At 40.8% G+C, this 14,727-nt stretch overlaps 1 protein-coding gene across 1 annotated transcript; it reads left to right on the top strand.

Annotated features, from left to right (window-relative positions):
- Nucleotides 1–510: 510 nt before the first annotated feature.
- Nucleotides 511–14,407, top strand: tuft1a (tuftelin 1a). The gene is made up of 12 exons (XM_015015520.1): nt 511–731; nt 7,743–7,820; nt 9,050–9,151; nt 9,242–9,328; nt 9,861–9,911; nt 10,056–10,142; nt 10,808–10,918; nt 11,007–11,230; nt 11,838–11,943; nt 12,050–12,133; nt 12,294–12,388; nt 13,438–14,407. The coding sequence occupies exons 1-12, from the start codon at nt 672–674 to the stop codon at nt 13,508–13,510; spliced, it is 1,158 nt and encodes a 385-aa protein (XP_014871006.1). The 5' UTR covers nt 511–671; the 3' UTR covers nt 13,511–14,407.
- The last annotated feature ends 320 nt before the right edge of the window (nt 14,408–14,727 follow it).

The following is a 14,727-nucleotide window of genomic DNA, read 5'->3' on the forward strand; positions in this document are numbered from 1 at the left end:
CGTTGATTCAATGTTTCTGGCTGACATTGATTCAATGTTGTTTCAATCATTCTGTGCTATCTGGGTATGTTTTCAGAGCTCCGAAATCACAGTTTGTTTCCACTGCTTTGTAATGAGAGGAGACTTCTTTTTTAAAGAGGCTCAGTCAGGCGTTTAAGCTATCTCACTTAATAATTTACACGGAAACTGGGCTGCTCCCCTCACGGCAACGTTTAATACAGGGTTGAACATTTGTATTATATAATAAGAATGGGCATATTGTAATGTTTCATACTTTATTTTTTCCCCTCAGATGAGGTGAAGCTGCAGGAGGTCATTGTTCCAGAAGTTGCTGTACCGGTGGCTGCAGCTTCGGTCCAACAATGTGTTTCTGACACTCCCCTTACAGTCAAGCTCAGTGTTTTTTTTTTTTTTTTCTCGCTCCTGCTCCCTATTTGGCTGTTTCGGTCCGTTTTGTGGGCGGCTCTGTTTGGTTTTGCTGTTCACTCCCACAGTGACGCACCGTGAAAAGTTATTCCCAAAGAGAGGAGCCAGACAGTAAGCGTGGGTTAGACGGAGAGACACTGAGCAGCTTACTGTGGACGGTCCGCCGGGAGACACAGAGCAGTTCATTTATTTATTCATCTATTTATTTCTTTGTGTGTGGGGTATTTATTGAATCCGAGAGGAAGATGAACGGAGTGACAAGGAGTCTTTGCACCATTGAAGACATCAGGAACGATGAATATTCTGTAAGTTCCTTCAAATATTCATACATTTCCAACTTTATCTCTGTAAGTTTGTGCCCTCTGTGGAAAACTTTGGAAACTTTTGTTCCCTTTAATTTCCCCCCTTTTTTTACTTCTTCCACATGTCTTCTTGTTTTCTTCTTAATTGCATACCTTTGTGATGGTTCCTGAAGCCGCATGCCTTCATCTGCTCTAAGTGCTGTATTTACTTAAATCTCTAAAGTAATTAAAGCATTATCCCCCACCTTTCACCTCCTGAACAGACTCGCATAGAGACCAGGTCAGAATTAGTCCAGATAACATCTGTGTCTGTGTCAGGTGCCTTCTGGTCACATCATGTAAAGGCTTACACTTCCAAGCAGTTGTGACAGACGGAGAAGGCAGCCCAGGTTGTGCACTTTGTCTGCCACCTGTGCAAAGACAGATTAAAAAGTGGTCCTTTGTTTGCAATTTTTGCTTTGCTACATTCAAACAAAGGAGGATATGTTAAATACTATTGGCTGGATTCACTTCTGTATGGGTTTTTGATTTGGGCGATATGCTTTTTACTGTGTCAGGGGGAATCTCAAGCCCTCTTTATTAAGTTGCAATGTATGGTTTGGCACATTTGTGCAAAAGAAAATGTTTTTTAATATAGGTGATATGATTCTTTGCCCAGGGCGCGCTTGTGCATGGGGTGACCTGTAGTTCAAGCAAGTTTTACATTTTTTTTATTTTTGCAAGTGCACCTAAATGGGAGCAGGTGCCTCTTTGTATTGAAAAAACATATGGCTGCATACCTTGCAAGCCAGAGGATTCCTATTAAAGGCCTGTTTTTTTGTTTGTTTTTTTTAATCTGGACTACATTTGAAATGTCCTCTTTTAAATTTTAAGATCAGACCTGGTTTATTCTGGGATTCCTTAAGACATGATTTATGTGTAAAAACACAAAAGAGAGAACTTTGGGTTATTTTTTTGGTGTTCATGCAACATAAGAGTAACCCAGGGCAACATTTCATAAGATGACTTGCGCTGATTGGGGTTATCAGTGTGTGACTCTCTTTGGTTTAATCATTGACCTTGCCTGAAAAGGCAAACTGTTCACCAGCACCGCGTTTTACAAGGTTGCGGAGCAACATGACACTTTCACCCTCTGTCTTCCACTTCGGTGCTCTCCTGCTGAGCTCCCATCAGGCCACACTTCATAAACCCTGCCAGCTAAGCTTGAGCTGAAAGATGTAACCCATTAAAAGATAAAGTTGCACATTTCTGTCCTGCGGTCTAGACTGATAATCTATCGCTCTTCTGCGTGCAAAGTATATCCAACAGAAAGGTCAAAGTGTAACAAGGGCAGCACCTCTCACATACCTATTAAACCGATAACTGCACAGAGGAATGCGTACAGCTACAATAAACCCTCTGTTTATCCAGGCCGCACTTAATCTATCAGTCATTACTTTTTTGAAAAAGGCAACTTTGCATCAGCGTCACACAGAAGACCGGTCCGCCCTTATCAACGTTAAGTTCAGCAGGGAAATAATCTCCCAACTTCAGTATTTACATATCTGGTGTCTGATATGTTTATTCAAGGTAAGGTAAGTGAATGCAGTCTCACCTCCTAGCGTGCCAAAAAGGCTACGCGGAACTAAAATGTGAATAAATGGTGATGAGAGGGAATTTTGGTGTACAGGAGACAACTTTGTTCAGCAAGTGTCACAATGTTTAGTACCCAGGAGGCACACAGACGTACAACACAGACTTTAAAACTAAACGTTCTAAAACATCTTCTAAAATCACCTGTAAATATCAGTATGTGATGTTATGTAATTTTAAAACCACTGCTTACAAATTCCCTTTTTTGTCTGGTGAGGCAATTTTTAAATAATGACACAATTATCCCTTCGGTTGTTGTAACTTCCCCGTTGAACACATTCCTCTTGTCTTTCCTCACTCTACATCTGGAGAGTCTGACATCAGTGGCAGGGAATGGGCGAGACGTGACTTACACATGACTTACACACGTATCTGAAACATGCCAGAGCACACCTGCTTTATATTGAAAGTGTGGATTTTAGGAGGGTTGTTAAGTGTCAAGTATCTCCATGTCAGTGTGGAGTTTGTCCTGATCCAACAACTCTCACTCTGTGACTCAGTTCCATGGAAATACTTTTATGTGTATTGTCAGCCCTATAAGGTGTCACATGATGGCAGTGCTGGAACAACCCAGCTTTCTGCCGAACTGCCCCGATTCGATAAAATAACCTTTCATCCAGTGCTTTTTGTGATTGGAAAACTTTTTCCTGTTTAGGACATTAATATTGTGACTTCTCAAGTCAGAAAGTGGCACTATAAATAAACAAAATGCCCAAAAACCTTTTATATACTTTAGAGAAGCACCAATCAGATTACCAGTCTGGTTTTTGTGACATCTAACCTTCTAATCTCAATTTCAATTTACTCTTTTGATTTTAAAATCTATATTATGAGAAGATATCACAAAAATATGTTTTGTAGAAAAAACTTTTCCTTCTAACGTAATAAATTAGTTTTTAAGCACAGATAATGTCACGTAAAACTTCATGTGGAAAAAAAAATACTTTTACTAATACTTTAAAATAAGCACAATTGAGTATGAATTAACTGGCTTTAATACTTCATATTACTAATTAGCACAGTTAGCTTAGCTAGCACTGCAAACCACGAGCAGAATGTAGACCCTTACCAAATTAAATTGCTATAAATGTCCAAATCTAACATGTTGCATGATAGGTAGAGATTGGCAGCTCAAAAAGATAAAACAGAAGACATTTCCTGTACTCGTTTTGTCTTCTTGTTATCTACTGAAAGTCTTGGTCTCTCTCACTCTCATGTAATCTACAGGAAATGCAGATATTTCTCAATACAAAAAAAAAAGTGTGGTTTTCTTTCTAAAAAGCTTGTTACCCGATTGTTTGGGTTTTTGATTTTCTGACTGGCTGATCAAGTTGAAACTGATTGATTCCGATCAACCTCTGAGAGATTTCGGACCCTCAAAGCCTTGCGCTTACCTATAAGTGCACCTTGTCAACTCAGGCTGGGTGTGTTAGCCGCAGTATTTATTTTACTGAGAAAGACTGATGTTCCCAGAATAAAGCCTAGGTTTCTGTCAGGCCTTTAAAGTTGGTGCAAGAGCTCTGTTGACTTACTCTTTAGTCAAATATTTCCTGATCTTAGAAATAACTTAGAGGGGAGATTATCTTTTATTTGGACGAAAAGCATTTCCTGATGCTCACAGAGGAACAGTCTTTGCATTGATGTTTCCCTTGCTTGAGTGTCAAACTGAACCTTTGGTAAAGGATCGGTGCAGGGATGGATGAATCTGGAGTGGTAATTGATTCACCTGCAGCTGATCTGTCGGATCACACCTGTCGCCTCAGAGCTGAGGTTTATATTGCTGTTGGACTAAAGACAAAGGTGACATCTGTTCAGCCTGTGTGCACAGGGGGAAACAAAGCATTTAATGCATGATGATGTGTGCACACAAAACATCTTGTGGTATCCTTTGTGGTATGCAGGAACCGCACCTGAAGGCACAAAGTCAGAAATCTGAACCCGGTTTGAGTGTGTGAAACAGAGATCTTCAAAAATGCTGTTTATCAGGTGAATTCCCAGGTGTCTCCCCACGCCTCAGCATGTTTACCTCCAATAATTTACATCCCTCCTCATGTCTGAATCCAAAACAAAAGCGTCCCCGTGTCCTTTCGGCGTGTCCTGATCTTTTGTCCTCACTGAGGCACCGTGGGTTGTGTGTGAGCTCAGGCTCATGTTTCTGTCAGTGGCCAGAAGCTAATGCGCTCTGCTTGTGTTTGCGTTAAAGCGGCTGCTTGCAGGTCCCGTCCGACTGCTCTCTTTTGTCCGAGTTCACAGGAAGGCTAGTATTACAGCTGAGGGATAGACAGCGTTTTTCCAGAGGCAGACAGGGAGGCTACCGTGCAAATAGCTCGCCTCAGAATGAGGATTAGCGGAGTGCTGTGTGCGAGGAGCTGGGGAAGTTGTACAATGAAGCATTCCTTCTTAACAACTCTCCCACTGTTCCCTGTTTCTCAAAACCCTTCTTCTCTGCACCCGGCCTCATCGGGGTGCACTAGAGCTTTCAGAGACGGCTTTTCCACCTCAGTCTGCAATCCAAGAGGAAAGCCTGTTGAACAATAGGAGAATTTTCCCTTTTGTAGTTGGATTTTTGTTGGTTTACTTGGACTTGAGTCTTTAGACGGTGTTTTTTTTTTTTTTTTTTTTTTTTTTCGTGTCTTGCCTTCTAATTTTCCCATTTAAATCCACCTCTCGGTGCCTGTTCTTTTATTGCTGTTAACCCTGAAAAGATAAGCAGCAAATTTAAAGACTCTGCAAATAAAGCTTCTCTTTTATGACAGCTTCTTATCGTTACATTACGCAACAAGACCTAATCTATTTGGTCAAATTAAGAGGCAGAAGGGTTCCCTTGCAAAGCCTGACCGATAATCACACTTTACTCTTCACAAAATAGTAAGAAAATTCTTATTTTGTGTTTTACTACAGTTTGTACGCAACGACAGACACCCCTATCAACAGAGGTCTCTGAAAACAAACAAGAAAATCACCTAAATTCCTATTTACCCCCCAGATCTAAACCCCTACATGCTTTGAGTTGCTGCCAGGTAGTTCGATTTTGTAAGTTTCTTAATGAGTAACTGAACCAGTACTTCAAAAAAAGGACAGAAAAACAAACCCAGACATCATTTCAGTGCACAGAAACATCATAGAAGGTGGGAAAGATATAAATATTTCTTCCATACCTTCCTTGATAGTCCAAATATGAAGTAATAGAAAAAAAAAAAAAAAAACATGTTTAGTCAATAAACGCCTGACTTTACCAGTATGACACCGTACAAATAAAATCTAACCTCCAGCTTTTCGGAACATAAACACATCAGAAAACAGAAACACGTTCAATGTGCAGACAATGAAGGAGTTTATCAGGTTGGATATATTAGCAGTTTCTTGCTTCTAAGTTTTAACTGATTCATCGTCTGGTCATTACTGCCACTACAATAATTTCTGTTTTGATATGAAAGACATTGTTGATCCTTGATCTAATCTTCTTGAGGCTAAAATAGGACTTTATATAACAACCCCACCTCTGTACGCTATTGTGTTTCAGCTGATGAAGCATTGTCTTTAAATCTGATACAAATATGGAAACAAGTCAGAGCTTGGCAGGAAAGCTAAGGCTCTGAAAAATAAACGGCAAATTATAACTGCTTAGCCACGACCAGCAGGCGATCCATCAGAGTTTAACTGTGAGTTTAAAGCAGAACGATGCCCAGATTTTCCTTTTGCACACGAGCGACGCTGTTAACGAAGTTCTGCGTCCGTGTTTGTATTTTAAAGTTATGAAATTAATTGTTGAACTGTTGCATTTATCTCTGCTTATGCGTTGAACAAAAGATGACCCAAGAAGCAGAACATGCTACTTTGGGTTGCGAGAGTTACGTAACGTCTGTGACCTCTTCCCTCACATCCGCAGAGTTTACCCTTGACATTTTTACTGAGCCGCTCTTTCAGGGGGGCTTCCCTCGTGCTGGAAAACACACTCCCAGTAAACATCCTGTTCCAGAGATTTCCCGCTACAGAAGCTACTTTCGCATTCCTTTTCATGCATGTCCGGGATTCTTCTCAAAATATGCGACCATCTAAGTTTTTTTTATTTCATACTCTACTATATAGAGAAACAGCAAGCTGAAATCAAATAAAAAGAGCAGACATTGTTGAAAAAGTGTGTGCTTTGGGCCGTGCCTCAAAAGGGCTTGGCCACCTTTCCACCTCAAACGGCTGGTTTGACCAGAGAGAAGCCGTGGATCTCAGCTCTCTCACGAGGAAGGAGATCAGCGATAAAGGCTGCTTCTCCTCCGGGCAGTGTCTTCTCAAAAAGTGATGGAATTATGAAATTTGACTCTAAAATTCATGTAGTGCAACATCGCCTCAATCGGGTTAGTGTCTGCACATGAAACGGGGAAAGATGGCTTACCTCAAAATGTAGTCCAGGCATAAGAACAGGTAGGTTTACGTAGTTTTCCAGAGGGTCCAAACTGAGAGCCAAATGAACTGCAGCGTCAATAGTTTCCAAATAGTTTTATATTTCTGTCATGCTTTCATTTAAATTGAAAAAGCTGACTTCTGTCCACCTTTTCAGTTCAGCTATACTTTGTCCTGCTTAATTTTTAGTTGCAGACCTTATGTGTGACGGTGCTTTGCTATGAATAGGATGTACAGTGCAAATATAAACGGGGTGATAAAGAGAGTCACTTCATTAATGTGCACTGAAGCAGTCTGATACTTTGAAGAAGATGCAAACTATTTGAGTGCTGAACTCAAAATGCTTTGAAAAGTGTTACCTTCGCATGGTTGCGCTTAGTTCCAACTGTAATCTAACTTCACAGTAATTGTAATCGCTGGTTATTTAGATTCTGGTGGATTAAAAAGGCTCCAAATGGAACCTTTGCTTTTTAAAAAAAACAAAAACACACAATCATGTTCAAATTGGTGATAATGGTAGTTTTCTTCAAGTGTTCTCTGTAACTTTCATTCTCAGTCTTCATGGGCACACTTATTTTATTCCTCTGCCAGATTGTTTATGGCTACTGGGAGGATTTGTTGCCATGGAAAGGCTCTGTTTTACTCCACATAACAGTTTTCCCCTGAAATCCAGCCTCGGCTTCCAGCTGGCTGCGAGCGTCTGGAGGGTTTTTCGCCTAAGTCCCTCTGACGTCCGCAGCGCACAATTTAAACCAAACAATCTGTCTCTGTGCAGGGCTGGAAAAAGTTTCGCTTTCTTTCTGACGTTTGTTCCCAGTCTTGTACTGGTTGCTGCCCACTTTCTCCCACCCTATGACTCATTCTGTCCTCCTCCTTTTTTCTCCCCCCCCTCCCCGCTCTTCTCCTCCTCAAAATAGCCCTCAAACAGACTCTTCATCACATAACGGACTCTTTTGAATCATTTCGTTTTGCCTCACTTTTCAGGACGGCTGTAGACGACTGCGACTCACGCTCCACGACCAGGGAGAAGCGAACCGGAGCGCAGAGCAGCACAGAGATAAGGTGAGACATTTCCTGCAGATGAGAAACACTTTGGATAAGTGATAGAAAGCAGAACCCACCACGTAGAAGAAAACTATGTAATTGTAGCAGAGAGGAGAAGTGCTGTGGATATACTGACTGTGATTAATACTTGTTGTCCAGATCAGTATTGACATTTTTATATTTTTATCAGTCTTTCGAATGTAAACGCTTACTCTAATGGCTTTACTTTGATATGCTAGGAGCACATTAAAAGTAGACATCACCACACGAGTCTTCTTCACCTCAACATTATCTTTTAGCCCTATTAAGGGGTGACATAGACTTTTAGGCTAACTTACAACTTTCTGGGTTTTCTGGTAATCTGTTAAAGCGAATGTTGAGATGCTTTACTGCTTAACGGTCTAAAGTTTGATTAGGAATTTTACTGGGGTGTGGAAGAGATATTCTCTGTCTCATGCCCTAGTAAAATGGGTCTGGTGATGCTGAGATATATATATATATATATATATATATATATATAAAATATACACACTTTTGTATCAATTATTTGTACATCCAAGCCAGAATTTCCACACGCTCACGGATAAATATTCCGAGAAACTAGTCACGAAGTCTCTATTTAAAACCTGACACTTTTACGTGACGTTTTCAATGATTCTGGGGAATTAGTTCAGACAGAGGGTAATGCATCATGCAGCGTTCTTGCACATCAACTGTAAGTACAGCTCATAATTATGTCACGGCGCCCATCAGGTTTTTATTACAGTAGTTTACACGCATCTGGGTGTCTTGCGACTCGCTTTGTTCTACCAGAACTGAGGGGACGTCCGCTGCAGCGAGGTTGCGTAACATTCTCTCTCTCTCTGTCTCTCTCTCTCTCTGTGCTCAAGGTCTCGTGTCCACCCATTCTCAGGAAACCAGCAGATGTTTAAGGGCTGGTCTCCATAGAGATTTCTACTAAATGTCTCTTGTGATGCAGGCTCACAATAATGATATGCAACACAGGACTAGCTTGCTGATGAAGGGACAGTATGTTCCCCTTCCTTCTACTAGCTAACAGTTTAATTGCATCATTGCTGCCGACATTCCAGAGCGATGTTTCATGACGATTATTTAACATCCAAGCTGCTCCTGCAAGTGCTGTGTTGTAATGTTGATCACAAACAACTCCTTCGCAATCAGGCCTGGATTTGACAGATGTGGAAAATGCTTTGCGCTCCTAACCTCCTCTCGTCACTGATTTGCAGCCAATTGGACGAGCTTTCGCCCTGGTGCAGCCGGCCAGCGATAGGACCGCTTCGTACCCTGAACCAGTGAAGTCAAAAGAGGAGCAGGTGGAGATCATCAAGGTGCGTGTAGCAGATATGGATCTCTGGTTCCCGTCAAAGGCATTTGACTTGGCTCTGGTGTCTGGTATTGATGTGGCTCTTTTGCTTTAGGTTTACCTGGAGGCTCGCAGACAAGAGCAGCAGAAGCAACAAGAGAGTCTGAAGATGCTGTCAGACGAAGTTTCACAGATACAGGAGGTCAGTGACTGAACTATGATTATTCCTGACGCAGTGACGCTCGTGTCAGTGAGAATGTTTCCTGGAATATGAAGCATTTGCATCTTTGGGTTATGTAAATAATCCTTCTGGCTAACGGTCGCTGCCCTTCTTGTTTTATCTCAGCTTACTAAGTTCCTGCTCAGAAAATTGGAGACTAAAATATGCATGTTCAAAAAAAAAAAAAAAAAGAAATGTCGAAAACAAATGAAGGTTGCAACTTAATACACCTATTCAAGTGCAAATCTAAGAGATTTTCTTGAGTGTCTTTGGTTGTTGATTTTAAAGAGCAGGAAAAAGAAAACTGATTTATCCAAGAAATGCATATGACATAGTGTAACCAAATATATTTTAATGTGTATCACATCAACTAAAAGTTGCTGATAAATATGAAATGGAATAATTTTAAATGCATCATGCTGAGTATTTAAAAGTTGGGAAGTTGTTTGTTTTAATTAATTAAAATGCCTGAATAACATTTGAAACACTCACACCGTGTCTGTATTTGTTGCAGGTGAGGTACTGCCTGAAGAACCTGAGAGAGCAGATGGCGGCCAAAACAAAGGTACCCCAAATTTGCCACTCACTGGGTTTATTTTCTACTTCCCATCCTGTGTGTTTTATGGCATTTCCTTCCGCCTCTATTATCATTCCTGCCATGGTTCATTTTTTTTTTGTCCTTGCTGACTTCCTGTCTTTCTTTATACAGCCGCACACAAATGGGTGGAAGGTCGGAATCCCATTCCGAAAGAACGGATTGTCCGCTCCCAAAACCGGATCCAAAACCGACGGGCAGGTGAGCAGAAAAACACAGGCTCTGGTTCAACCTGCTGTTGTTGTTTTTTTTTTCTTTTTCTTTTTTTTTTCCATTCGTGTGAGCCTTTTAGAGAACATATTGAATCTCATGTTTGTAGCATCAGCTCACAGAACATTGTGTAAAGCAATCCGCTCCCAGAGGCACAAACAGAAAGGTTATGTAGGGAAAAAGAACATAAAGAAATGATGTCAAGGCGTCAATGATCCTTATATTCCCCCTGGGGGTGCGTGAAAAATATCGTTGGAACACGCTGCTTTGTTGTTCCTCCCACTGCACATGTTGTTGTTTTCAGACCCTCCTCATTCCACACACGCTTTAAACTAAAGTTTCCTCACATCCACAACCGCCTGCGTGCCATCAGAGTTTTGTACAAACACAACGAAGCTCTATGTGTTTACGTCCCAATTATACTCGTGTCTGTGACTCACGCTACATCACCAACGTATGCACTCCATGCTGCACAAACAAGAAGGAAACCCCTGCAACCTAGATGTTCCAGTGACGCACGCAGACACACCCGTTGTGTTTATGATAGGCAAACCCTCAGAGCTTAGGCGAAACAAAAACAGTTTTCATTAGGTCACCATAAAAATATGTGCCCAACTGCAAAGTTGCAAAGCTAACACTTTGCTCTTTATCTACAGGACGCGGATGAAGAAGCAGAGAGAGACAAGCTGAGAGAGGTCAGCAAGCGTCTGTATGCACAGATGCAGGAGGCAGAAAAGAAGCACCAGGAGGAGAAAGAGAAGCTGCAGGTAATGTATTCACACACAGAGGTTATAACCCGTACAATCCGTTATTTATCTCATCTTCTAAAGACGCTCGACTCTCGGTCTTACTTAGGCTGAAGGCAGCAGGCTTAGAGACTGTCTGAGCGACAAGGAGGAGAAGCTGAGGGTCACCGAAGAAGCCAGCGAGAAGAAAGACAAGCGCATTGAAGAGCTGCAGAGGCTGCTGGGAGGAATGGAGCACGAGAGCGCCACCCTGAGGGAGACCATCCGCAGCCGCGAGGACGAACTGCGTGAGCTGCGGAAGATGAGAGAGGAAGGCCACCAGGGGGAGCAGAGGTCAGCCTTTACAGTCACACAACACCAACTGCACTGCATCACAAAAGTACTCACCCAACATTTTTCACGTTTTGATACGTTTCAATCTCAAGCTTCAGCGTAGCTGATGGGATATTATCTAGTAGATGAAAATAAAGTAGTGCATAATTGAAAAGCAGAAGAAAATGGATAATTTTCACAAGTTAAAATCAGAAAACGTCCTTTTTTTTTTTTAACAATGATTCCCTGACAGAAATCTAGTGGCAACAATCTACTTTAGAAATCACAGTTGTCCTGGTGGAAGGCCATCTCCTCTGAACGATGTCATTGTCTTTGTGTTTTTCACCACTGAGTGTTAGGGTTCGGAATGAAGACTGTAAAATTCAGTTCTGGCCTCATTTCACCAGAAAACCTTCCTCTTCACGCGTCTTGTGCCCCGTCGAATGCATCAAACTGGACACCTTAAACTCTTATTTAGACCGCAGATTTCTCCCTGATACTCTTAGAGTAAATGACAAACAGTTGATAGGTTCTTCATTCTATACAATGGGGAAAAAAAATGAACAAACCCCCCCCCAAAAAAAAAAAAAAATTACAATGTGCCGTAACCGTCTGTGTGTATTTTTAGGGCTGAGCAGTTGGAGAAGGAGGTGGCTATTCTCAAAGAAAAGATCCACCATCTGGATGACATGCTGAAAAGCCAACAGAGGAAAGTCAGACACATGATTGAGCAGGTGAGAAGCACATACGCCAGCCTCTGTGAGGCAAACACGTCGACTCCGTGCTCGTATTTGCGCAGGGTTTGCTCACTGTTTGGTTCCTCTGTTTGCTCGTCTTTAGCTCCAGAACTCTCGCATGGTGATCCAGGAGCGGGACCGCGTGATCCAAGAGCTGGAGGAGAAAGTGGCATTCTTGGAGGCTGAGGTGAGAAGTGCGCCTGGCCTATATTAAAAAAATAAAAATAAATCTCTGGACTGTGGGAGCGAAATAAAAATAAAAAATAACCTTGTTCTGGAAAGAGAGAGAAAATGCAATGCTTGGTAATACTGTAAATAATAACCCTGAAACCATTTTGTTTGTTAAGAATCGAGAAATGCGTGACCAGATGGACTACTTCCTGGGAGGACAAAGGTCAAGCTCCTATCTCTCAACAGAGCGCAATCCACAGATTGTGTACAGGTAACCTATTTTGTCCTCGATTTTTTTTTTTTATGCAGAAGCAGCACTTTCCATAATTTATGGCACCACTGTGGTAAAGTTGTGATTTATCTGACTAAAAAAAACTTCAAATAAATTCATCTTGTACTGTAGCAACATAATCCAACACTAGAAATGTAGGAAATTTATCTTTAAGTAGTGGGGAAAAATGTTTCTAATTGATAAATATATTTAAGGGGATTATAATGTCTATGAACTTATAGTAGTCTGTGATTTTCTGGTTTCCTAAGGGATACATCTTATGTAACAAAGAACCATTTTGACAAACCACTACTAAATTAGCAAAGACAAAATAACTACCATTCAAATAAAATATTTTTAGTACCATATTTATGTGGAGTTTCTTAGTATTATCACTGAAGCTGTTAATCAATAACAGCAACAAGCCAGATTACACTTTGCAAATGCACACAAAGGACAAAAATCCTAAATTTGATTTATTTTTTTCTTCTGCAAACATGAAAACGTCATCTCAATTGAGCAGCAGGGAAGTGGCAGCATTATGTTGTGGGCCTGTTTTGCTGCAGGATGAACTAGTGCACATCATAAAACTGGTAGCATCACGAGGAAAGAACATTATGTGGAAAAACTGGTGCAACATCAAAAGACATCAGCCAGGAAGTCAAAGCTTAGGAGCAAACAGACAATGACGCTTAGCGTTCAGTGAAATTAGTTAAGAAGTAACTTCCACACAATAAAGCGGATGATTAGGAGTGGCCACCACAAGAAACTGACCTCTTTCTTTCTGTCAAGAGAAATGGATCACAATTCAGGCAAACATGGAGAACAATAACCCCAAAAAATGTGACCCAATTTCTCCAAATAAAAACTTGCTCTCATTATTCCGGCATTTAGAAAATGTTAATAATTGGGGTAATCCTAACTGAACCAAAACATGTAAAGTTTATTCTAATTTAATGTGTCTTTTCATTTAGTCTATATCCTAAATGTCTGACTCCTGCTGTTTCCAGTAAAAAAGTGATTAATTCACTGTGCTCTTGTTGTTGCAGTAAACCACTGAAGCCATCCACCTCCTCTAACAAACCGCTGCCCTTCATCAAAGTCATCGAGATCCGGTCATGAGAAGACAGAAGAGCCAGAAGCAGCAGACTTTCTTTCCAGACGGAATTCAGACAGCAGCTCTGCTGGTGGCCGCATCAGATCGAAAGGAGAATCAGAGCTGAGCCTTCCCAAACCGCAACTGTAGCAGCTCCACTAAAGCCGCGTCCCGACTAAACGATGTTTGAAGGAAACAGTGGAGTGATCAGCAGCACCCGCTGTGTATTTGCCTCATGACTGTGTGCGAGTCAGCTTTATGTAGATAACGTTAGTGACTCAGATGTGCATTTTGTGTTTTTGCTGTTAGTAGAGTGAGAGCTCTCCTTGTTCTGACCTGTTTTCGTTCTTATCACACATTTGAACTTTGAGTTTATAGCGTTGGCTGTTATGTTCATGACAACATAACAACGCTCAACTACAGCATCGATGTTCTGTTGCTTACTCACTGTCCTGATAGATCACGTAAAAAGCTTTGACATTATCTAAACTGTGTCTTTGTACAGGTTTGTCATTTGCTAATATATGACCCTTTCATATGTACACAGCCATATGCGAGTAGAAATTTATGTACAAAAAAAAAATCAAATTACTATTTGGGTCTTTAACATTTTCAGAATTTGTTTGGTCCCCTAAAAATCTTTATGAAACTGTGAGCACATAGAAGGAAAACTGAAGGTGTCTTAATTTGCATTTTTCCTCTAAGCACAATGTTCATTTCACTTCCACGTCATTGTCTGAATCCTCACCTTGTACATATTTCAGTGAATGTAATTAGATGTTTAAAATTCAAACAACTTTCTGCTTTTTATTTATTTATGCTAAAATAAAATCTGTTTGATAGAAGAGCTTTTGTATGAAGTATATGTCCTGATCTGTTATCTCTTCAATTTTCAGAATAAACACTTTAACTAAACATCCCTACTTAAGTGCATGCTTCATAATTATAAACACTATTCTTGATAGGTCTCCGAGAAGAGACACATAAACAACCGCTTCAGTAATTTCTTGGAAATACCTGTTAGCTAGAAACTAAAAAAAAATAATATTAAAATCCTGGCAAAAGAAAATATTTAAATTCCTAGTAGAGGCCTCCTACAAACGACATGTAAACTTCCTGTGAGGAATCGGGATTGGTGGTGAGGCTCCCATTTTATTCCAGTCACACCGGTAGATTAAAATGATGAGGGCGACCTCTGCTGGACACTTCTCTCACTACAAATTGTTGCTATGACAATTGCTAC

The sequence above is a fragment of the Poecilia latipinna genome, unplaced genomic scaffold (assembly GCF_001443285.1).
Source record: "Poecilia latipinna isolate Pla-1442-1.1 unplaced genomic scaffold, P_latipinna-1.0 Scaffold1923, whole genome shotgun sequence".
Classification (NCBI taxonomy): Eukaryota; Metazoa; Chordata; class Actinopteri; order Cyprinodontiformes; family Poeciliidae; genus Poecilia; species Poecilia latipinna.

Bases quoted from the DNA above. Each gene is read 5' to 3' on its own strand.
- tuft1a (XM_015015520.1), top strand. From the start codon at position 672: ATGAACGGAGTGACAAGGAGTCTTTGCACCATTGAAGACATCAGGAAC. The intron at 10,143-10,807 runs GTGAGCAGAAAA...CTTTATCTACAG, and splicing joins GATCCAAAACCGACGGGCAG to GACGCGGATGAAGAAGCAGA. The intron at 11,944-12,049 runs GTGAGAAGCACA...GCTCGTCTTTAG, and splicing joins TCAGACACATGATTGAGCAG to CTCCAGAACTCTCGCATGGT.